The sequence below is a fragment of the Mustela nivalis genome, assembly GCF_964662115.1.
Source record: "Mustela nivalis genome assembly, chromosome: 5".
NCBI classification, from domain to species: domain Eukaryota; kingdom Metazoa; phylum Chordata; class Mammalia; order Carnivora; family Mustelidae; genus Mustela; species Mustela nivalis.
The window spans coordinates 118,751,921-118,778,396 of record NC_139024.1 but is presented as its reverse complement, the minus strand read 5'-3'; the positions used below and the strand labels follow the sequence as shown (position 1 = coordinate 118,778,396).

The window sequence follows — 26,476 nt, the reverse complement described above, 5'->3', positions numbered from 1 at the left end:
TGCATTGACCTGTGCTCCTCCAGGCTTCCTAACAATTTAAAGGTATAATTCCCCAAAATGCAGGCAAATTATAACAAACAAATCTATGTAGAGTGTCTTACAGGATCTTCTATTTTCAGACTGAACTCTGACTAGTACAGTGGCTCCTCTCCATCTGATGTCACTGAGAAGGTGACATCACAGGTGCCCTCAGAAATCCCCTCTGACATAGCAAGCTAGAGTATAGGGACAGGGGACCATGAGTAGTGTCTGGACAGGAACTTCTTTCCTGTCACAGGGAAAGAGAAATGAAAGTACTTTCTATTTTCCCAAATGTAGTAATTTTAAAGAGAACCAATAACTGCTTTAAAAATAAGCCATATCATAAGTTACTAAACACTACCTTGGGTTGAAGCTGCTATTACAACATATGAATAGTTTTCTATAAAAGGCCTCTATGTGTACCATATATTTACTGAGAGCACCTTATAAGAGCAACAAGCCTGAATCATAGGACCAGATTCTCAGCAGAGACTGATATTGTAGAGCCCATTCCTTTGCCTCAAAGAATTGTATTCTTTAACAATCTAGCACAAAAATGTGTTGTGGGTCTCTTCCAAGTGACCTAGAAGTCAGTGTCAGAGAATGTTCAAAACCCTTGGAGGTGATCAGTCAATAATGTGTAAGATTTTTCCCCCTCATGATTTGTGAGGTCAGCTGTAGGGTAGGATAAAATCTCAGAATGAAAGACCCTAGAGGACCCGCACCCAAGGATGCACTCACAGACCACTGGATGCAATAAGCAAGAGGATTTTATTCGGCCATGCTCGGACTCCCAGGGACACTTGACCATGAAATCCGCGAGGGATGGGTCAGTGTCTGAGAGCCCCCATCTGTTTCGGGAGTCCCTTAATATAGAATTTTACAGTCCATTACATCAGAGCCCTCACTTTTCTAGCCAGTAATTTCAAAGCATTACAGTAAGGCCTACACATAGGTAGCCAATCCTTTAAAACCAACCATACATTCTGGCCAGTCACCATTCAGGTAGTGTACAGTAGAGGGTACGTGATGAATTGCACGTTTCTAACCTTTATCTGTATACGTGCTGAACCGCACGTCTCCAGCTAGCGTACGTGCTGAACCGTACGTCTCCGGCCTTGGTACGGGAGGCAACCCTTATCAATTTTACTTAGTAGTAGGGGAAATTCTTAACAGGGGAAGGGTATAACTTTATTTGATTACACAGCGAACGAGGGTTTAAGCGATTTTTCATTTCTTAGCAAAGCATTAGAAGCATTATTATACAGAAGCCAGAAACAGCTGGGTTAAACACAGATTTTTGCTATTCGTTATCCTGTTATGCTGCTTGCTGACTCCCTTATCTATGGTCAGCTGGCCACAGTTTCTTAGTTAGCATAAGCTGGTTATAAAAAGAATGTTAAAACTTATAGGCTATACTATAGTTCTGACCTGGGGTCCTTCAAGAACAACCGTGTAGAAAATACACCCTGAGCATATGTGTCATGACTGATATTAAGCAGTGAACTCACCATTTGAACAGCTGCCTTGCTGCCAGGTCTCTCTGTATTGGAATTATTCAGATTCCAGTGCTTTCTATGTGTGGTTTAATTTTCCTTTTTCCTGCATTGTTCCTTCAGAAACATGAAGGTCAGAGTAGCTTAACGTTCAGTTTCTCAATAATGAACACCAAATGAATTCTTAGGATCAGAACTTCAATCATTTGTGACATGAGGAGAACTTTCATAATGTTATGACATGTGGAAAGTTATGATAAAGCACTCTTGCAGGTTATAATCTCTAACCTTCCCAATAAGGTGAGCTCTGCCCAATTTAGTCCACCCTATTCATCGATCTGAGTCCTCACATGAGATATGTCCCCAGCAGTCTCCTCCAATCTCTGGTAATACTTAAGATGGTAAGGATTACTGTCCACTCTTTCCAATAACCATTATTCATGGTATCTACCATCTTTCTCCAGCTTTGGGAGTGTTGACACTCAGAGTTTCTTCTCTGATGTTCTCTCATATAGCACAGTGCCAGGAACACCCAACTTTTGGGTCGAATTGGCCATCTGGGAGTCTAGGACACTGGAGGACAAACCTAGAGCAATAAGAAGCTTCTGACATGAAACTCTGTCATCCACTGCTGCCAAGAATCAGGCATTCTCCATAGAGGACAATTCTCTTTAGGTGATTTCTTATTCCTTATTTCAAGACCACAGCTGTCATAGCACAGAGGAATGACCTGTCATTAGCTCTCACTTTTGAGTGTTTCCATTCATTCTATTTTCACTATTAAGTTTCAAGTACATTTCTTTCTAGAACTTGGGCTGGGATGGAAGAGTCAGTGAGTGACTTCCCAACCTCCTCAAAAACATGATTTTCTGTGTTTTTATTTGGTTACATGTTTATTTGATTGTTTAAGAACTGAACTTCTTTATCTAATGACTGGAGTAGTTCTGTTCCTGAACCATTTATAAGAACTCTTTCCTTAGTAACAGATGTGTCATTTCAAAAGTTCTTTTTGATTGGCTGGAGCTCAACAGATTTGAATTCTAACATCAGATTCTATTCTTTTTTCTTCCAGTTTTGTCAGTTCTACCCCAGTCTTATGCTCTACTGACCCCTATTATAGCCCCCCACAATGGCCAGAAATGGAGTCCTGGTGCCAGGAATATTTATCATGGCTTTCCTGATGGGTCCTCAAGAATCCTGGGCCATCAAAGGTAAGTGCTGAGAGAAACAAAGCTAGGGATATAAGTTCTAAGAGCTCTGGAGAGCTGAACTGTAGACATTTGCAAAACAATCTTCGGAGTTGAAATAAAAGAAATGTGTGACATATGTGTGTGTATAATCTGAAAGTATAATAAATTGTTGTCTGGAGGAGTTCTGCCATTACAAACTAAAGTCAGTCACATTTAGTTTAGACAAGTGAGAAATGATTTCATTGATACAATTGACTTTGCATAAGCCAAATTTGAGGTGGAAATATTTTCTGAGAAGCATTATCCAGCTACCCACTGGGTTTCAATTTTTCATTGTGGAAAATTAGTGTAATCAAAAATGTAAAATCCTTTGTGGGGATTAAATGATAAAAAGTACAACATTCTCTGCTCCTTTCTTAGCTAAATACATGGTAGTTGCATTTTGGCATGTGAATCCTGTCAGCGTATTTTGAGCACAAATATTATATTGAGGATCACTAGAAAGGAAAGTCACCCCAAAGCAACAATCTATACCAGGAAAGGGAAGGCCAGGTATGCCAACACGAATTGCATTATATACCTAAGTATACATAGCAAATATTCTGTTATATTTGTAAAATTAATATAATCTTGTATGCCCTTTTTATCTCCACTGAGAAAAGAAGAGAATTTAAGATTTCATTTGATTCCAAAGTTCAGACCCACAGTTGAAACCGTATTTCCCACTTCTTACAGCTTCAGTACCCTGAAAGAGCCTCTGAAATTAAGGCAAAAGTATATTTAATGCCTGGCAAAATGCCTTGAGTGAGGAATTCTCTTTTAGGAGCTGTTGCTGGATTTCCATAGGGAATCATTTCTCAGCTAGTAACATGGAACCTAACAACAGCTTCAAAAGACTCTGGGATTTTCAGGCCCCTTTTCCTCCAGTCCACCCTCTCTAACTCTGTTCCTTTATTTCTCCCCTCCCAGCTCTGTTCAGCATGGATGTCCTGCACCTGAGCCTCATCTTCCCACTCCTCCCTGCTCTCCATCAGACTTCCACTCTATAGAGATCCGCTCCATAAACAGCTCCCCCACACGCACCCATATATTTGTCTCATCCTGGATTCTTCTTCCTCGCCCCCTCCTGGTTCCCATCCTAACTCTCCTGCCTTTTCAGAGGACCATGTGATCATCCAGGCTGAGTTCTATCTGACCCCTGACCAATCAGGCGAGTTTATGTTTGACTTCGATGGTGATGAGATTTTCTACGTGGGTATGGAAAAGAAGGAGACAGTGTGGCGGCTGGAAGAATTTGGATGCTTTGCCAACTTTGAGGCCCAGGATGCCTTGGCCAACATAGCTGTGGACAAAGCTAACCTGGACATCATGATAAAGCGCTCCAACCACACCCCAAACACCAAAGATACCTCCTGCCCTCCTAGACTAGGGAGTCCTAACTTTGAAATAGATGCTTCAGCTGGTTGTGTTACGTTATTATAACTGACTTCTCCTCCCAGGGGCCTAGGCTCTCCATAAGCAAGTGCCTACTTGTCATGTCACGGATTCAAGAAATTTACATGAGTTTGTTCCTTTCCTGATGGGCTCACATTTTGTCCTTGCCACCAACAGTCACTCACACAGTCATTGCCCCTAATCGATGCCAGGGGAACCAGGAATGAAATCATCTCCAGTACCTAAAATATCCTTCTATCTCTTATACCATAACACTGGTTCCAGTTCATGTGAGAGAGCATCAGAGATAGGCCTCTGAGACCATGGATGGCACCGATTCTCAGGGCAGAGTTTCCACTGCTTTTTCTGCTTCAGTGGGAGGGAGAGGGACTAGCCTAAGCAGGGAAAGCTAATTTCTGTCCTATGTCCCCAGTACCTCCAGAGGTGACTGTGCTCTCAAACACCCCTGTGGAACTGGGAGAGCCCAACACCCTCATCTGCTTCATCGACAAGTTCTCCCCACCAGTAATCAATGTCACGTGTCTTTGAAATGGAAACCCTGTCACCAAAGGAGTGTCCATGTCAGTCTTCCTGCCCAGGGAAGACCACCCTTTCTGCAAGTCCCACTATCTCCCCTTCCTGCCCTCAGCCAACCATGTCTATGACTGCAAGGTGGAGCACCGGGGTTTGGAGGAGCCACTTCTCAAACACTGGGATATGGACTGTTCTTCAATCTCCTTTATTTTATGATTTCCTCCTGTGACACATGGGTCTGATGCTTTAGAACCCAGAGTCCCCTAACTTGTCCATAACAATTGCTATAACTTCTATTCCTTGTCTTCTCCCATTGTTCAGCTCTCCTGTTTTTTAATCTGTGTTCCCTTAAGATATCATTCTGTCTTCTTCTTATTTAATTGATGAATGACTATTCTTTTGACTACGTACTCTGCATTTGGTTCTAAGTGCTACTGCATAACACAGTCATTACATCCATACTGTAGTCTGTATTATTTTTCCCCAGAGTTTGAACCACCAATCCCTCTCCCAGAGACAACTGAGAATGTGGTGTGTGCCCTGGGCCTTGTTGTGGGTTTGGTGGGTATAATTGTCAGGACCATCTTCATCATCAAAGGCATGCGCAAGGCCAATGCTGGTAAATACATGGACAATAGAAAATACACTAAAACTCAGACGCATGTAGAATTAAAAAAAAAAGAAGAAGAAGAAAACATCTCTATCTCCCATATAAAAAGACACATTTTGAATACTTTAGTTTTTACCAGCGGTTTTAAGGTTGCAGAAAAATTTGGAAGAAAGTACAAGAGTTCCTGAATTTCCCCATCTCCCCCTCGTCTCCCCCAGCCCCTTCCACATACAGTTTCTCCTATTATTAACATTTGTCAGTAGTGTGATACATTTGTTACAATTGATAGACCCATAATGATGCATTATTATTAGCTGATGTCCATAGTTTAGAATAAGGGTTCATCTTTGTATTATACAGATCTTTATAGTTTTGCCTCTTCCAGAATGTCATATAGTTGAAATCATATAGTAAGAGCTTTTTTAGTCTAAAATAATTCTTTCACCTCACTATGTGCATTTAAGGTTTCACCACATCTTTTCAACTCTTAGAAGCTCTTTTAAAAGTTGCTGAAATAATACTTCATTGTATGGATGTTCCACAGTTTATCCATTTACACATGAAAGGACAAGTTTGCTCCAAGTTTCACAGTTATGAACAAAGCTGCTCTAAACATTCCTGCGCCTTTTTTGTGTGGACATATGTTTTCTTTTTTTTTTTTTTAAGATTTTATTTATTTATTCGACAGAGACAGATCACAAGTAGGCAGAGAGGCAGGCAGAGAGAGAGAGAGAGGGAAGCAAGCTCTCCGCTGAGCAGAGAGCCCAATGCGGGACTCGATCCCAGGACCCTGAAATAATGATCTGAGCCGAAGGCTGCGGCTTAACTCACTGAGCCAACCAGGTGCCCCTGGACATATGTTTTCAATTCATTTGAGTAAATGGAAGTCTGATTGCAGAGCTCATAAGATCATGTTGAACTTTCTAAGAAATCACCACAACCAGGTTCTCTGCGTTCTCATCATGAGGCCTTGACACTATTTCATATTTTAACTGTTTCAATTAGCATGGAGTGATATCTCAGCGTGATCTTAATCTGTATTTCCTAGTGGCTAGAGAGGTTGAACATCATCAGTCAGCTGATTTTCCATGTGAATTATTATCTCCGATAAATGTCTCTTCACGTCTTTTGCCCAATTGGTAATTAGAGTAGGGTGTGTGTGTGTGTGTGTGTTTATTGTCGAGTCCTAAAAGTTTTTTAGATTCTAAACATGTGCTATTTGTGATATTTTCGGTGTGCAAATATTTTCTCTGTGTTTGTAGGTAAACTTTTCAGACTCACAACAGGATATTTATCAGAATAAAAGTCTTTAATTTTGGTAAAGCCAATTCATTGATGTTTTTCCTTTATGGATCATGTCTTTTATGTCATGTCTAATAACTCTTCACCATGCCCAAACGTTTCATCCCAAAGATTTCCTCCTATTTTCTTCTGAAAGTTTTAAACGTTACATTAAATTTAAGATTTCTTTTGAGTGCGTGATTGTAAAAAGTGTGAGAATTGATCTCATCTTTTCTCTGTTTTTCTTCTTCCTTTGATTTTGCTCTTTTTTTTTGGCCTGTGGATATCCATATGCTCCAACATCATTGTTTGCAAGGACCATCCATCTTCCATTGAGTCGCATAGCATCCTTGTCAAAAATGAGTTGGTGTGGGGCTATTTCTGGATTCCCCATACTGTTCCATCAGTATGTGTTCATGTGTGTCATGTATGTATGTCATGTATCAGTATGTGTCCATCAGTATGTCAGTCCATGTGTCTTTCCTTCAAGAATGCCCATTGGACTTTACTACCATAGGTGTATAAAAGCCTTCAATTTGTCTGGAGTGATTGTTCAACTTTAGTTTTCTTTATCAAATTTAGCTTTATCTATCCTAATTTTATGGATTTTTCATACACACTCTAGAATAACTGTGTCTACAACTTTTAAATTTTCCTGAGATCTGTATATTAATTGCACTAAGTAAGGATATCCACTTGAGGGAAAACTGACATCTTTACTGTGTTTCAGCTGATGAATATGGTAAGTCTTTTCTTATATTTAGGTCTCCAATTTCTTTCATCATCATTTCAGTTAGAAATGCATGTTGTCTTAGAATTCTACTTTAGTTGGTTCTGTTCTTTTCCTTACTTTGAATGATTTTAAATAAGGTTTTATTTTCTTATTTTTGGTTTATACCATAATTGATATATATAGAAAAACAGCTGATGTCTTCTTTGATCTTGAATCCTTTAGTTCTGTGGGGTTTTTTTGGTGTGTCGTGGGAAGTAATTCCTTGAGATATTTTATGGAGACTATCACATCAAATGAGCTTAAAGATAGATTTATTTCTTCCTTACTGATGTGCTTGTGTTTTGAACACCTCCTATTCATCTGTTGATGAGGGAGGGGTCCCCCTCTCTAAATAGTATGAGGTGGCCAAACATACAACACCCAGCATGGACAGATGAGATTAATAGCAGTTTGCTATATGTCCTCAGAGCCTGAGGAGAAGGACACTGCATTCTATATAGTGCCACATGAGGGTTGCACTCAGGAACACAGTGAATTATCAGGGCTGTGAAAGGCAGGCTTTGTAGTAATAGGAAGATGAGGCATCCCTTGTCCCCCACAGGAGATGCTGTTGGTTTGTTTGAATAGCTCCATGGGTAGGCAGGGAACCAAAGGCCTCAGGCTGAGGTTCAGGTAGTGTGCAGCTTTTCAGGTGGATAAGTAGCTGGGTAGAGGTCTTTCCTTCTGGGTTGGTAAAAGATACCTGATATAAGTAGAGGCACCCATGGTGATGCTCTTGGTGGCCTTTTTGAGGCTTTGCCACAATAATTAGTTCTTTCTGTTCTATTGATGGCAAGGATTAGAGGAGTGCTAAAATGAAGGGCTTTGAGAGAAAGAACATGTTGGTAAAAACTCTAGGGAACTGATGCTCCTCCAGTTGATCCCAGAAATCATCAGCAAATGAAGTCAGAAGAAAGCCTTTAAGAGGACAATAGAGGATGATTTAAATGGCTTAATGAGAGTCCTTTAAACAAATTAGGCCTAATTACTCTACTTGCGCTCCCAAGTTGAGAAATCTGTTCCTTAAACTAAACAACCTGAAGAAAGCGTGACAAAATTGAGCTCAAAAAAAACTCCTTCAGGGACGCCTGGGTGGCTCAGTTGGTTAAGCAGCTGCCTTCGGCTCAGGTCATGATCCCAGCGTCCTAGGGTCGAGTCCCATATCGGGCTCCTTGCTCCACAGGGAGCCTGCTTCTCCGTCTGCCTCTGCCTTCCACTCTGTCTGCCTGTGCTCGCTCTCGCTCGCTTTCTCTGACAAATAAATAAAATCTTAAAAAAAAAAACAAACTCCTTCATACTTCCTACTACTCTATTTCCTCTTACCTTTAAGTGAGCTGACAGGGATAGAGGCATTAAAATCAGAATCTTCCTTCTCCCCATCACCCTAAGGCAATGATAGCTCTGAGGTTAAAAGCTGACCAGAATGAAAGCTGAGACTCAGAGCCTCAAAGGAATTTCTTTGAAGGCCTTCTCCTCCCCTTAAATTCAAATTAGAACTATGCATCCGGAGAGGAACAAGCAAACTGAAGGTGAAGTAACCAGATGTATAAATCAACCTTTAACATGTTTTAATTTGCAACCCAATTCCTTGAGAGATTGAAAGCAACTGTCCTTATCTTGCAAATCTTTTTTTTTTTAAGATTTTATTTATTTATTTGACAGACAGAGATCACAAGGAGGCAGAGAGGCAGGCAGAGAGTAGGGGGAGGCAGACTCCCTGCTGAGCAAAGAGCCTGATGCAGGGCTCAATCCCAGGACCCTGGGATCATGCCTGAGCAGAAGGCAGAGGCTTTAACCCACTGACCCACCCAGGTGCCCCCTTATCTTGAAAATCTTTGCAAAACATGAACAATGGGTCCAGATACAATTCAAAGTCCTTCAGCCTCTCTGGGAACTCTTATCTAAATGATTCTCTGTTCCTAAACCTGAAGGAAAAAGAGGTGGGGGGGGGTAGATGTGGGGGTTGTTTAAAATTCCAATGGCTAGGGGTGCCTGGGTGGCTCAGTCACCTAAGTGTCTCCTCTCAGTTTCCCTTCAGGTCATGATCTCATGACCCCTGAGATCAAACCCCCACCCCTACCCCGTGAACGACTCACCATTCAGTGGGGAGTCCTGAAAGCTAAAAGCTCTCTCTTTCTTTCTCTTTCTATCTGAAATAATCTTTTAAAAAAAAATCAACCAATTAAATTCAAATGACTAGAAAGCACCCTTGCTCAGAATCTAACCCACAGCTTGCAGAAAGTTACTTGTTAAGAAGAAATACAAATCTTAACTATAAGGTCTTTACATCTGTGTTTATATATATGCTATAAATATGAGAGATTGTTCTACCTGTGGAGGTTACTGATAAAGTTCATTTGTAAAATAGTTCTAGCCAGTTGTTTCAAAGACAAACAATTATAAGAATTAGGTATTCTAAAACTCAGAAAGAAACTAACCCAAATATTTCTCAAGTTCACATGCTCTAGAAAAATATTCAATATCAGAGCGAATTAATGGCTATTGATTTCATTAAAATACACACAGTATTACAATTAAAACATTTATTCTGCCAACATTTACTTAAGTTAATAAAATTGACATGCTTTCTGATACAAAACATTGTTTTGTTAATATAGTTTAGGAGAATAACTAACTTTGATATCTTCAAAAGTTTTTATGAGTAATCTAAGCATACATGTCAAGATAAGTAAATTAAATCAATGTCAATAAGATTTTTTAAATTGTAGGTAAAGCTTTAAACAGCTTCCAAAATCTTTGTTAACCTGAAACTTTTAAGTTTTGCTAGGTTAAATGATAAATTGAGTTTAATTCATTGGATATTTAAGTTTTTTTCCAAATAAAATGAAATAATGAAATACCAATTACTAAACATAGATTGATCTACTTTTATCTTATTACAGAGAAGCTGTAAGATACCTTTGGGTCTGTTAGTAAAGATGTTTTATGCTTTATTGGAAGATTGTATTATAAAGAAGAACATATTTCTAGAAATTATTTAATATGTGTAGTGAGTACGAACCTTTAATAAATAAAGTGTAATAAATAAATGAATAAATAAATAAATAATATGTAGTAAGTGCAAACCCCTACTAAATGAAAAACAGGAACAAATTGTAAACTAACCACATAGCAAGTAAGCCTAGACCATATGCGTGTAGTGATAAGATTAGTGCGGAGTAACAAGTTGTAAATATTTTAACTCGTGCTAAATATCGTAGACCAAAACATGTTTACGACGTGTGTATGTTTTTGGTGTAAGCATGAGAAAAATAAGTGATGTAATGTGTTTATGAAGGAGACTTAGCACAGTGTATAAAGAGGCATCGGGTTGGACTGAGGTGAAGCGAGTTCCCTGTCGGAGAACATCATCGCTGGTGTTACCCACGCCCGGACAGTTTCGTTGCCGACCACTCGCTGGTTCTCAGTCTCAACTTCTGTGGTGACCTCTCTGTCTAGATTATGAGGCGACGTCTCCTTCTCCATGACAACGTCAGCAGACCATGACTGGGCCACGATAGTGGTGCGGACCTCGTCCCAATAAAGATCAAGTGAGTTACATCATATCCATCTCTCTATCTCTTCTTTACACGTTGCGACCTCCTGGCGGGACACAGGGGTTTTGCTCGTGACAGTTGGCGTAGTCGGCAGTCGTGGCCAGTCGGCACTCAACTGGTTCCCAGTTGGCGTAGTAGGCGGTCGTAGTCCGAGTCACCGAGGAGTTGGTGGTATCGGCAGCTGAGGCCACAACCACTGATGCAACGACACACCCGGCGGAGACAACTGCGTAAGCTCCTAAGGACAACCCAGAGGATCCTCCAGAACGCAAGGAAAACGGGGGAGCTGATCCTAAAACTTTTGAAGGAAGAGGACACAGACCACCGAGACAGGTCAACTACACCGGACCTCCCTAATCTACCAGACCACCTACCATTTGCGGAAGTCTGGAGGGCCAGACTTCATCCCACTGGACAGCGACGAGGAAGACAACTGAACCAGGTTGGCAACCCCCACCCCAAACTAACTAACGGGAGGACGCAAGGCAAAGGGGAAGGGTGACACCCTCGCGTGGGCCGTGAGCTCCGCACGCGAGAAGGACGCCACAGACCCTGGGGAACGCACCCGCCTATTTCAGGCGAGCCCCAGCCGAGCAAAAATAGATGAGGGGGTGGTTACTAAACAAGCTCGAGCACAGCATACATAACGACCTTAATCAAATTGAACATAAACTACATTGTAGCTACTTAAATTGGAGTTGGTTTCGATTTCAATACAAATTAAAACTTAGACTGGCACAATGTTTACTAAAATGAAAAGAGCCTTTGCAAAACTCTCGGTTTGCAAAACTCTCGGTCAGGGAGGACTGGAGAGAACTTAAGCCTCAATCTCCATGGAGAAATATAGAGAAAGTTGTACAAGATAAATTTCCCGAGTGCAGGAAAGGTACTAAACTTAATGAGTTATTAATTGACCCAGAAAAGGTGCAGCCATTATTGGAAACGGCACACCGAAAAGAGGTGCCGGCAATTTTATGCAAAGTCATCGATGACGTAAACAATGACAGGCTCAAAGGCAAAAGACTAGTCAAAGAAGCCATCGGTAAATCTAAAAACCCCTTCCTGCAAATGGCTCTTGCAGAAGTTTACCAAGATAGCGGTAATAATATGGCCCAATGTAACCCGGTTACAGTAATCAAAACATCAACCCCTATGAGAACGCCAGGTGAAGGAGTCCAGATCAGGGACATAGAAACCAGAGAGTATGGTAGACAAGAACTGGCATCCTTGAGAAATGATTGCGCACAAAACGGCCTTAATCACGCCGAATGGCTATTAAAATTATGGAATAAAGGGATGCATGGCATAAGACTCTCGAATCAGGAAATGAAAAATCTTAACCTATTGATAGACCAACCAAATGTAGTGGAGGCACTACAATTTTATTTAGAAACAGAAAACACTGTCAGGAAAGTTTCTGAATGGATAGCCATGGCATGGGTACAGGCATTCCCAGTTTTAGATATTGGAAGAACACAAGATGGAGAACACCAGAAGAAGGTATTAAGGTCATTAGGAAACTTTGCCTATTAGGAATAATCTATTATGGCGATTTAACCAGTCATCCAGGCAGATTCCAACTAACAGCATCAATGAGAAAAGCTTTTATTAGAGGCGGACCCGATAACATGACGCTGGCTCTCAATGCAATTATGGCAGGAATGAACACAGGACATGACATAATAGAATACTTGAGGAATATGAGGGATATCAAACAAACCCCTAAATTATCCTTCTGGGTATCTAGGCCGTGGCCTAGACAGTCTCCTAGCAATAAAACCTGGAACAGTACAGGACAACCTACTGGGCGAATGCCTCACAGCCCAATGCAATGGGCCAATATTAGGAGGCAAAATGAGGGGCCTAATGCAAAAAATGACATAGGGGCTCCCCCGTCTGACCAACGAGGGAGACCCATGGGCCCAACAAGAGGCCGGAAGGGCCGCAGAGATATTTTCGCCCAAGAGAACCACAGAAAGATCCCTACCCAGGAGTCCCTCAAAGACGATTTTATCTCAGAAAACCAATGCAGAATGCCTACCAAGACAGGAGATGCCAGACACAGTCAGGGCAAACAGGGATAAGCCGCTTTCGCGATCGCAACCAATCTTTACCTTTACAGCAAAAATCCTTCTACAGGAGGACATAAGACCATATATACAGCTAACAGGCAGCCTCCATGGAAGTAAATTCCATGACTCATTCTTAATAGATACCGGTAGTGAAATCCCATTAGTACGCCCAGAAATAGTACCTATCAGTGAAGATACTTATAAACACTATACACCAGTTTGCATAAAAGGTGTAACAGGACAAGAAATAACGGGTTATAAAACATGCATGTCTTTGTATATATACGATAAGGAAGTAAGCATAGATATAGTTATATGCACACATGCCCCGTGTAAAATATTAGGTATAAGAGAAATCATAAAAATCTTTGGTGACTGGATACCATTGAAAAGACTTAAAACCATCAAAATAGATCCAGATGAGCCCGAACGCATATGCTTGACTATAGAAGAATTAACAACCGTGAAAGTAGAGCCCATAGTTTTACCTAAGATTAAACCATGTTTCACACCACAATACCCCATTAAAGGGGGGAAACAGGAAATTACTGATACCAACTCAGACCTATTAAAGAGAGGAATTATCGAATATACACAAAACTTTAACTTTAACAGCCCAGTGTGGCCTGTTAAGAAGCCCAATGGAAAATGGAGAGTAACGGTAGATTATAGAAATATCAATAAGAATTCCCCTAAGATGCCAGGCCAACTACCAGACATAGAGAATATAACTAAAGAAATTACAGATTTCAAGCCAAAATGGATGGTCACTATCGATCTGAGTGACATGCTCTTTGCTATACCCCTACATCCAGATAGCAGAGAGATTACCACATTTACATGGGAAGCCAAACAATATCAATTCACAAGAGTCCCACAAGGATACAAAAACAGTCCCATTATTGCCCATAGTGTTATCCAGCAAACAATTCCATGGAACAAGATTCCAGAGAACACTAAGGTCCTAACATATGTGGACGATATCATCATTTTAGGGAAGGAGGAAAAAGCTATGGATATACTCATTGATGCATTACGCAACAATGGATGGACCATTAATATGGACAAAGTCCAGGGACCATCCCATCAGGTAAAACTTTTAAGGATTATATGGACAACAGAAGGCCCCAGTATTCCCGATTCGGTAATTAACATTATTAATAATATACCAGAGCCCACTAATAAAACCCAGGCACAACACCTGCTAGGATTATTTGGATATTGGAGGAAGCATATCCCCTATATGCAAGCTATCCTCACACCCATCTATAAAATAACTAGGAAAGCAGCAGATTTTACATGGACAAGTGTAGAACAAACGGCATTTCAGACTGCCAAAAATATGATGCTACTCCACAAAAACCTCTTTATACCACAGGATGGAGATACTATAGTTATCGATATCCTGTGTCATATGAACTACATATGTTCGGGAACCTACTCCAAGAGAGAGGGTACCCTGAAACCTATCGGATTTGCATGTAAACCTTTCCCATATTCCGAGAATAAGTACTCCCTGTTTGAGAAATATGTATATGCGTATTTTATAGCATACACAAACCTACAATTTGAAATTGGCGACAAACACATGATCATTAGATCACCTATACAGATCCTTCCTTGGCTTAAAATAAATTACTTGGACGACCTATTGATCCTAAGGTATTACAATGGAGATGGCATTTACAGGAATTGTTCCAAAATAAAAATGTTACTGGACTGAATAAAGTAAGCAAATTAACTGAGGAATTTGCCCAAATTCCTCTAATATCTCCACCCAAAAGGGAGGAGGAAATTAAAACCTCACCCCTCACAAATTGGATAACTAACGCCTCTCCGACACATAATATATGGCACACTGACGGATCATCTAAAACTGTAGCAGGTAAAACATATTGGAAGACTGCTGCCTTCAGGCCAAGTGACAACAAAATTATAACCATGGAAGGAACTTCACACTCAGCTCAATTGGGCAAACTTATGGCAGTTAAATTGGCAATTGAACAATCTTTGAAAGAAAATATGCGACATATACACATTATCTCAGACTCATGGGGCTGTATGTAAGGGCCTAGCGCTATGGTCTGCGCATTGGAAAAAAACTGATTATCACATAAATGGCAAACCCGTGTGGGGATGAGAGATCTGGAAAGAAATTGACATTAAAATATGGATATCGCATGTAGATGCACATACAGGCAAAACTTCAACCCATAAAAAACACAATGCAACTGCTGATAAACTTAGTAAACCCAAACTTGAAAGCATAACTATAACACCTATTAAAATTAAGAAAGAGGGGAACAAATGGGAAATAGCGAAGGAAAAGCATAACATAACCCCCATGATTCTAAAAAAAGAAAAGGATAATTGGAAAGTGATAAAAAAGGATAACGAAACCCCTGTTCCATCCATTAACCTTAAAAAACACGATGGGGAATGGAACATAAATAGAGAACGGACATCCCAACCTCATAAGGAGAATAACCCTAGTAAAGCCAATATAACCACTCAGGAGATCTTACAGGTACATGAATTCCTTGAGCACTTAGGAGCCCATGCAACACACAAGTGGTTCACAGATAGGAACACACAGGTGACCTGGCATAAGGTCAACAAGGCTATAAAATAATGCCCGAAATGCATTAACACCACACAACGTTTTAATAGGAAAACGCTCCATCATAACATCAGACCCTCTGAATTTAATTATCATGTCCAAATTGATTTTACAGGACCCTGTAGGGGAAAATATTTATATAACATGGTGGACTGTAAGACTGGATTAGGAAAATCCATTATCTCTCGGAGGCCAGATCAGAACAGATCTAATCATAAAACTATTGGTGGGAAAAAAAAACCACCAATCCAAAAATCAACCCATTTACCAAATTTTACAGACACTTTTGGATGTATAAAATGACCCCCTTCGGGTATGTTAAAACATGTCCCTCAGGGAGTCAGGGGTGGAATGTAGTGAGTACGAACCTTTAATAAATAAAGTGTAATAAATAAATGAATAAATAATATGTAGTAAGTGCAAACCCCTACTAAATGAAAAACAGGAACAAATTGCAAACTAACCACATAGCAAGTAAGCCTAGACCATATGCGTGTAGTGATAAGATTAGTGCGGAGTAACAAGTTGTAAATATTTTAACTCGTGCTAAATATCGTAGACCAAAACATGTTTACGACGTGTGTATGTTTTTGGTGTAAGCATGAGAAAAATAAGTGATGTAATGTGTTTATGAAGGAGACTTAGCACAGTATATAAAGAGGCATAGGGTTGGACTGAGGTGAAGCGAGTTCCCTGTCGGAGAACATCATCGCTGGTGTTACCCACGCCCGGACAGTTTCGTTGCCGACCACTCGCTGGTTCTCAGTCTCAACTTCTGTGGTGACCTCTCTGTCTAGATTATGAGGCGACGTCTCCTTCTCCATGACAACGTCAGCAGACCATGACTGGGCCACGATAGTGGTGCGGACCTCGTCCCAATAAAGATCAAGTGAGTTACATCATATCCATCTCTCTATCTCTTCTTTACATGTTGCGACCTCCTGGCGGGACGCAGGGGTTTTGCTCGGGACAATATGTTAATAAATTTGCCAGTCTAGAGAATTCTGATGTCACAGATAGTTCACAGTTGCTTACTACTTAGTTTTCACAAAAAAAAAAAAAAAAAAAAAAAAAAAATTAAAGCTTCTAAGCACTAAGAGTTCTAACAAAAATAATAAGATGCTTGAAACACCAAGGAAAACATCTCTGTATGCAGAGAGAATAAGATGTATGCTCTCGGTAAGAAAATTATGAGAGATAGAGATGCATTTGTTAAGGGTAATAAATAATTTTGTTCCAAAATGAAACTGGTTGTTTAGAGAGGATATATTTGAATATTTTTAGAAGGTTGTAGAAAATTGGGGAAAAGGAATCCTTAGAAAAGAATTTTATGAGTAGTAAGGACTAAGATTGGAATAGATGAGTTTTAATATGGAAAGTACAGTAGTAAAAGATTGAAACTGGTTTATTTCTTAGTTAAGTTGACAATGTTTTCTTGGATGGTTGGTCTGCTCTTGATAGTAAATTGTAAACAAAGATTTTTCTTTATCTGCCTGGGAAAACAGTTTCTATGTTTTGTCTTTATGGGGTCTTCAATTACTTAAGAAAATTTCGTATTCTCAATATTAAAAGAGCTAAGTTTTGCTAACCACTATACAACCTTCTGTTTTTGTCTTTAGAATCTCTTACTGCCACTTTGGTTAAATAGGTAATTAAGCTTTAAGTTTTGTCATGATCCCTGATTCTATTTAGGAATGTGCTTTAAAACCTTCTGATATTTTTGACATACTTTCAAAAATTTCAAGTTCTAAATGGTCTCCTTCTCTAATTAAGCTTATTTATTTGGTATGTCAAATATAAGGGAAGCATTGTCAGATAAATGATGAATTACCTTCTTGGTTTATATCACATGGGTGAATGCTAAAACTTCCCTAGAAGTTTTATGAAATTCCTAAAGTTTTAATATGTCCTGGTTTAGTGTCATCCTTTATAATTCTAATTATGGAAGTGTTGTGTGTCACAGAAATAATCAGATTTCTTGTCACCTGCATTACAATGAACTCTCATCTGATTTTAGACCATGGTATTTTTGGAGACCTTTGTCATTTATAGTTATTGTTCTACACTGACGCTCTTGCAAATATGTTTCATCTTTAAGGAGATTCATGAAAACAACTTTTGATGAATATGGGTTTCTCATACCCTTCAGATCATAAAACTAAGCTAAGAATTTCCAGAACTAACGGAAAAATTTCATTCCACCAGCACTAGAATTACTAACACAAGAATGAAAGAATTAAGGAAGATGATTACAATTTTTATGACCCTTATCTGAAACATTTCTGATTCTCTCATGTTTGCTTTTCCAAATTGAAGGAATCTTTTTGTCTTATCAATGACTTACAAAAATGTGGTAAACTATTCCATCATAAACAAAGTTATCTTTTTTTTTCCCTACCTGAGTTCTCCAACAATATATTGCATGTTCATTTCCACAAAATGTAATGTGATATAAAACAAAACCTTTCAATAAAATATAAGTTTTAAGACAAAACTATGATTGGGCTTCATGTTGGAGATTATCTTATTAGGTGAATTATATTCCTAATCGATACACTATATGGACCTTGATTCCAATTCTAAATACCAAGGAGGGGGGTGAGAAAATCAAAGCAAAAGCAACTTACTTCTAATCTATTTTCTTGCATGTGACTGTATTATTCTTTCAATTGAATAATGGGTTTAATGTAGAATTTAACTTTATTATCAGAGTGGGTAAAATTAATTCTATCTTATTTTAGGTCAAAAACAAATGTGATAAAATGATGTTCTTATTTTTAAAAATAAAAAATAACAATGACACAGAAACCAAGCATAAGGAATACAGAAACACCAAAAAAAGGAATTTTACCCAAATCAATAAATGTGACAAAAATGATAATGTCAGTTAAAATAGATGATAATGCTATAGTAATATTGTTAAAATAATGTTACAGTAGTCATGAAAATTAATGGTTTAAAGAAAATTCTACCAAAATATATATCTTTAAAAACCCTCAGACATTTCAAAATACTTGGCTGATGGATTATGGTTTACTTTTAATTCTTCATTGAAATTTTCTGTATGTTCACAGTTTTCTGCCATGAACAGATAAGTAAGTCAAAATGTTGATATATTCTTTTTAAAGAGTTCAAATAAATGCAAATAACTAGACCAAACTGCAGCCAGTAACTTTATGAAATCATGCATCTCTATATTAGATTGAGAGAACAGGGAGAATAATATTTTAAATATTAGCATGATTGTAAATAATTTAAATGTAAATTATAATGTAGAGTAGTACAATATCATGATGTGTTTTTATAGACAAATTTCATAAAGTTTTTGTGCAAGAAAACTTCCACAAAATAAAATACAATTGAAATAGACATAAACCAATTGAAATAGACATAAAAAACTTAATACATAATTAAAGGGAATTGCATGTGTGTTTTTTGATCATGATTCAAAATCTTACTGAGGGCATAGTACATCTACATAGAAAACAACATTTCTTAAAATATAATTGGTTATATATTTAACAAATAATTAAATAGCAGCCTTCCATATGATAACACTTTACAATGAAATCTTTCTCTCATTTCACCAAAGCTGCAATGTCGCCTTTAAAAAAAAAAGGTGAAAATAATGAATTAATTATTCATCTCCAAGTTAAAAAATTAATAAATAAAGCCAACTCAATGAAATTAAAGAGATTTGAACCCTACAGTTATAATGAAAACAAATTAACTGTGGGAAAAAAATGTGAAGCCGTATAAAATTCTATGTTAAAGAAGTGATATATGACAGGTACATAGAGATTTTAAAGAATTTAGGAGACTATCAGATTTTGCAAGCTTGCATTTCTGGGTCCAAGGGGACTGTAACTGTCAAAGACAACTGTTCCTGGCAGCTGTCCCCACCCCCAGGCACCATGCAGGTTGCAGACTGAAACCCATCTATAGTTTTTCTGTGGAAGGAGCCTATTTGCTTGTCTCAGAACCTCGGCCTGGGGAGCATGCTTCCAGTTTGGCTCCCATCTAGGGGCCTGTGCAGGTGCACTCAGAGGACAGAGGCTTATGGAGGCCATCTTTTTGCTCTCCCTCTGCCTCCTTCCAGGTTCTCTTGCTGTTGCCCAGAAAGGAACTTGTACACTCATCTGGCATGATTTTTGTGACTGCCAGCCAGGGGCCACAGCTAGTGCCTGGGGCTAGTGGCCAGCAGAGCCTATGATACTTGTGGCATACTTTAAAACTGACTACCTGAGTATCTGTCTTCCAGTCAGCCTGGATCCACATAGTCAATGACATGCTCCCTCGGGGACAGCAACAGGTTTCGCCACAGTTTCAGCCACTGGGAACCAACCAGTAAGAATAAAATGGGCTGCTTGAACAATCACAAAGGTTTGAGAGACCACCAGGGGCTAGTGCAGGGCTGAACAGTAAGGCACATCCTTCAAGGGCCACTTCTTCAACCCTGGGAGAAGTGCCTGGTTTGAGCAGAAAAACCAACGCGAGCCAGGCAAAACTAAGAAACAGAATATGTTCCAAATGAAAGAACAAGATAAAACCCCAGGCAATTCCTCAGTGAACTGGAGATTTTACCTTGTAAAGGGTTCAGAATAATGGGGATAAAGACACTCACCAAACTGAGATGAGGGATGGGTGAAAATAGAACTTCAACACGGAGATAGAAGATACAAGAAAGCACCAAACAGAAGCTTTTTTTCCTCAGCATGATGCTGTTGGGACCCACCCAGGTTTTCGCATATATCAGTAGTTTGTCCTTTTTACTGCTATTTCATGAAGCAGATATATCACAGTTCGTTTACATACAGGTTTTTGTGTGAATGTAATTCATTCACAGAAGTGAATGCTCACTTCTCACTGCCATAAATGCCCAAGACTGCAGTCTTTGGATCACATGGTAAGTATACATTTTGGTTTTAGTTTCTACTTTGTTTCTTTTTTTTTTTTTTTTAGGTTTTTTTTTCAAGTTTTTATTTAAATTCTAGATAATTAGCATGCCGTGAAATATTAGTTTTAAGTGTGCGGTTTTTTTGATTTAACACTTACATACAACACCCAGTGCTCACCACAAGTGCCCTCCTTAATCCCCATCACCTGTTTCACCCATCCGCCCACCCACTTCCCCTCTGGTAACCATCAGTTTTTTCCCTATAGTTAAGAGTCTGTTTCTTATTTTGCCTCTCTTTTCCACCCCCATGTTTCCCTATTTTGTTTCTTAAGTTCCACAGAGCAGTAAATGATATGGTATTTGTCTTTCTATGACTAACTTATTTTGCTTAGTATCATACTCTCTAGCTCTATCTGTGTCATTGCAAATGGCAAGATTTCATTCTTTAATACTGGTTATACACACACACACACACAGACACACACACACACACACACACCAATTCTTCTTTATCCATTCATATCTATCAGCTAATAGACATTTGGACTGTTCATGATTTGGCTATTCTGATAATGCTGCTCTAAACATTAGAGTGCATGTATCCCTCCAAGTTAGTATTTTTGTATCTTTTAGGTAAATACCTAGTATTGAAATTGCTGGATTATAGGATAGTTCTATTTTTAACTTTTTGAAGACCCTCCATACTGTTTTCCACACTGGCTGCACCAGTTTGTGTTTCCACCAACAGTGCCACATCCTTGCCAACACCTGTTGTTTCTTGTGTTGTTGACTTTAGCGATTCTGACAGGTGTGAGGTGATATCTTTTTTTTTTTTTAATTTTTTATTTCTTTTCAGGGTAACAGTATTCATTGTTTTTGCACCACACCCAGTGCTCCATGCAATCCGTGCCCTCTCTAATACCCACCACCTGGTTCCCCCCACTCCCTACCCCTTCAAAACCCTCAGATTGTTTTTCAAAGTCCATAGTCTCTCATGGTTCACCTCCCCTTCCAATTTCCCCCAATTCCCTTCTCCTCTCCATCTCCCCTTGTTCTCCAGAAATAAGTGAAACCATATGTTGTGCTCCAGAAATAAGTGAAACCATATGATAATTGACTTTCTCTGCTTGACTTGTTTCACTCAGAATAATCTCTTCCAGTCCTGTCCATGTTCCAATGTTTATAGCAGCAATGGCCACGGTTGCCAAACTATGGAAAGAACCAAGATGCCAAACTATGGAAAGAACCATCGGAAGAATGGATAAGGAAGATGTGGTCTATATATGCTATGGAGTATTATGCCTCCATCAGAAAGGATGAATACCCAAACTTTGTAGCAACATGGACAGGACCATGAGGTGATATCTTATTGCAGTTTTGATTTGTATTTCCCTGATGATGAGTGATGTTGAGCATCTTTTCACATGTATGTCTCCTTTGGGAAAATGTCTATTCATGTTTTCTGCCCATTTTTATTTGGATTATTTTGGGATGGGTGTTGAGTTTAATAAGTTCTTTATATATTTTAGATACTAACCCTTTATCAGATATGTCATTTGGAAATATCCTTTCTCATTCCATAGTTGGTTGGTTGTTTTGTTAAAAGGACATCAGGAAACATTGCTCATATTACTACAGCGTTGACTGAAATGTCATATTTAAGAAAGACATACACAAACTCAGATATGACCAGACAGCTTTGAGGAACTAAGGTTGACTTTGGACTCAGTGAGGCCCCTTGAAAAAATCACCTTCCAGGGCTCGCTGTAATCTTAACAGGTATGTAAGGAAGGTTTTGCCTAGCTACTCAGGGAATTGGGATATTTGAGGGATCTAGAAAAGAGAGAAATTCACCCAAATCTATAAGTACTGCAGCTGAGTCTGATGCTAAGTATTTGGCTTGGCTCGTAGCCTCAAAAGGTTATTGAAAGCTCAAGCTGAAATTTCCTGTGAAAAGTTCTGGCAAAAAAGACTTAAAAAAACTTACATGGTAAGTCCCTATTCTGCGGTACGTATGTAAATAAGGACAAGTTTGTTATAATTGGACTTATTTTACAACAATTTATCTTAATATGGCTTTCTTTGATAGAAATGAGGGTGATTTTATTGAGAAAAAATTATGTTTCAGTAATACACTTTCATGGGTGTTAGCTTCTAGTTCTGATTGTCTTTGAGTGTAGTTTATCTATACAACTAGACTGGATCCTGAATTCTTTTTTTTTTTTAAGATTTTATTTATTTATTTGACAGACAAAGATCACAAGTAGGCAGAGAATCAGGCAGAGAGAGAGAGGGGGAAGCAGGCTCCCTGCAGAGCAGAGAGCCTTATGGGGGGCTCCATCCCAGGACCCTGGGATCATGATCTGAGCTGAAGATAGAGGCTTTAACCCGCTGAGCCACCCAGGCACCCCTGGATCCTGAATTCTTCTGGTTTCCTGAATAATGGATAATTTTCTACCAACTGCCTGCACAATATGGGCCTAACTTTGAAAGCCCATCTGCAGGACCACCTCTTGAATTGAGACACTGCTTAACTGAACTGACCTAATTTACGTCATTAAAAAATGTGGAATAAGATGCTAAGACAATACATGAGAGTTCCAAAATAATGGCTCTCAGAAGGGTGGAGGCTACGCCCAGTACTAGGGAATAGCTACAACTTGGTGCAAAGCAAAGTCATTCCAGAAATACTGATCCATACCCTTGTACAACAGAAAGTAGCTAGAGTGATCATTGTCCTATCCTCCAAAGAAGAGAATGGTGAAAACACAATGGGAAATCGAAGCCAGAGACCATCTTCTCCATTCAAATAGAAGAATGAAAACTAGAAGTCATATTCCCCCCTCAGGCATGGCCAACAAGCCAGGGAATATATATTCTAGGCTCAAGGGGTAGGAATGCTTGCTTATCATTCAAAGGCACCTGTAAAACAGATGGTTCACCAGCACTATGTTGCAGATCATGCACTAGATGTGACCCCACTAGCTTAACATAAAGAATATATTAAAGACTTTGTCATAAGATAGTTCCTTCCAAGGATGGTCTCCACAAGTAAGAGAGGTCATTTGACTCCTTATGGCCATATCAACACCAGTAAGAACATCAGCACATGAATGTGTAACAAACAATATCGCCATAGCTGGGCACTGTGGGTACAAGTACTGTCAGGAGGCTAGAGGACCCCCAGTGTTGCAGAAGGACTCATGTTGCATTTGTCACAAGACTCCCAGATAGTAATGACAGGTGGGCCTAAGTGACCAGCCTCACAGAAATCTCAGATGTGGAATAAGGCATGCAAAACCAGAGACAAGGGAACATAAGGAGACCACCTCATTTGTCTTATATGTCAGAGTCAAGATATTTTCATGGGAGTTATAAAATCACTGAAAGTGACCAACCTTCAGAGAAGAAGTAATCATGGTGCTATCAGTGGTGACCCCAAGAACATTTAAGTTCTCTGGTACGTTTTTTATAAAAGACCAACCATAAAATCCCTGTGTGAATCCATTCAGGACTGCACTCACTCTACAGAGCTTTTTTCTTTCCTTTATGTCCTCACCTTCGTTTAATAAACTTGCACTTCACTTCACCCTTTTGTGTCCATGAGATTCATTCCTCCACTCCTTGAGGCACGAACCCTGCAACCCTGCAACGTTTCTGCTGCATTGGCCTAGGAAACTTCATCCCACTTCATTCATCAGAAGGCGAGTAATGCTCTCTTTGTCTTCATGTTCTGGGAGACCTACCTCCCCTGCTTTGTCCTCTTCTGTTAAACACGGGGCACATGTCCCCCATGCAAGAGCGACTAGTGCAGCCACAGGTCTTAACACTCAGGTGTCAGATCCCCAGGAATGACTCAGTCAGTCCCATTCCTGCACAGGAGGGGAAAGTTGGTCCCGCCCTAACCAGTTCCCTCTTTCCTATGGCATCTCTCCTCTTCTGGGAAGTGTATCCCCACATCAGAGCTTCTGTAACTCCTGAGAGTGACAATGAACCTCAACTATGGGACTCTCTCTTGGAATTAGAAATATTTCCCATGCTTCTTCATACTTTCTCTAGGGCTCTTGGCCTTTCTTGGGTTCAGCAGCTTTTGTTATATCTCATAGTTGCTTTCTGGGCCATCATGAAGTTTTCCCCTTTAAGAACACCTCTGATCTGGCCTCCAGTGGATGGCTGTTTCTGTTTTTGCCACCGGGTAAAGTGGTTTCTCTATTGCCCGGTGCAGAACCAGAGATACTTGATGCATGAAGCATGATGATAAAATCAGATGAATCTCTTCGTATGACTGCTTGGAAGTTACTCCCTACTTTGTGGGCTTTTATGTACCAATGCCTTGAGGTACATTGGCATTAAAATTAAGAAGGGGTCTGGCACCCCTGACTGCCCAGGTCCCACCTTCGTTGGCTGCACTGGCTGCTGGGATTGTTATGGTTCATAGTTTCAAGCAGCAGAAGATGTGGAACTATAATGACATTAAAGCTAAGGGTACACACTCTTCAGTGGGAACTCGCCTGCTGATGGGTCAACAAGTATACAGGAAAAGGGATACTCAGACATTTCACCACCAAAATAAAACAAAACCTTTATCTTGCTTTTTCTTATCAGAGCCTCGGGTGCAAACAAAATGAATGAGGGTTTCCTGGGAGGACTCTGAAGATACACCTGACAGAATCTCAGAATTTGCACCCTGACCAATTTCAGGCCTCCTCCAGAGTTCCACAGGACTAACCATCGTGCACTCTGGGCCTGTCCCTGAGCATCATAAATGACCATGGAGTGTCTGAGACACGTAAAAGGATGACCAGCACTGGAGGTCACAGCCCAGGGAAGCCTCCTCACAAGCCGCATACACCTGCCCACAAATCCCTAGATAGTAGTATGCACCCTTGACTATGGTTGAGCTACCTGAAAGATAATAACATATTTCATTCTGTAATAGTCCAGAGGAGGGGATCGGTGTCTGGTGCAGGTCAGAGTGGACGTTCTGGCTGTCCTGAATTTCCATGTCCTAGGGGTTCAGCCACTATTTCACTCTACGGCAGGGCCCAAGGGTCACCTTGGCTAGGGGCCAGAGAGCTGATATGGGGGGATACTTTCGTACTTACCTCTCTGTAATGGGTATAGACTGATACCAGAATTGCAAGATGGGAAATAAGCTATCCTCAGTGGGACTTCTGGACCCTGTATTGCCAAACTGGAACAAATTTGACCCATAAACTCTAAAAAAGAAATGTATGAAGGTTCTTTGCTCCCAGGCCTGGCCCTGATATCCACTGAGGATAGAGAGGCCCAGACTTTGGAGGGAAGGAATCATTAGAATTCTCTTTTACAATTCTCTAGCCTTGTACTGGAGACGTAGGGCAAAAGGGCTCAGGTCCTGTATGTCCAGGTGTTCTTTGCTTCACGGGATGATAGAGAATTATGTAGGGCATGTAACCTGCTGGCTACAAAGTCAAATGATAAAATAGAACCAGAAAAGGAATGTATAAAGGCAATTGCTACCCAACTGTCACTGGCCTCTAGAAGGGCACCCCCTTCCCCTAGCAAGCTATTAAAGGGTCTCCAAGACACCATATCCATTAACAGAAAGGCCTAGTGAATTCAGTCCTATAAAGGTATATGTTTCCTACTCTTCACAGGATTTCAAAGAAATAAAAAATGATTTTGGTAAATTCACAGATAGCTCAGACAAATATGTAGAAGTGTTTCAAAAGCTAACCCAGACATTTGAACTAGATTGGACAGATGTTATGTTAATATTAAATCAGACATTAACTAGCACAGAGCAAAATGCAGCTCTACAGGCCACAGAAGCGTTTGAGGATGAACAGATGATGGCAGATGGAGAGACAGCGAGAGGAAGAGAGGAGGTCTTCCCCTCGGGGAAGCAGGCTGTACCCACAGGGGCCCTGGATGGAACTATGCTAACTCACTGGGAGTGTGGAAACAGAAGCACTTTCAGATGTACTCTGGAAGGGCTACGAAGGACTAG

At 39.9% G+C, this 26,476-nt stretch overlaps 2 protein-coding genes across 4 annotated transcripts in view; both read left to right on the top strand.

Moving 5' to 3' along the window:
• The window catches only part of LOC309865787 (endogenous retrovirus group K member 7 Env polyprotein-like), a 1,143,634-nt gene that overhangs the window by 1,099,413 nt on the left and 17,745 nt on the right, over positions 1-26,476 (top strand). The window lies entirely within an intron of this gene.
• LOC309865151 (mamu class II histocompatibility antigen, DR alpha chain-like) lies at positions 2,605-6,610 on the top strand. The gene is made up of 4 exons (XM_082731354.1): positions 2,605-2,728; positions 3,867-4,187; positions 4,575-4,684; positions 5,066-6,610. The coding sequence occupies exons 1-4, from the start codon at positions 2,647-2,649 to the stop codon at positions 5,471-5,473; spliced, it is 921 nt and encodes a 306-aa protein (XP_082587480.1). The 5' UTR covers positions 2,605-2,646; the 3' UTR covers positions 5,474-6,610.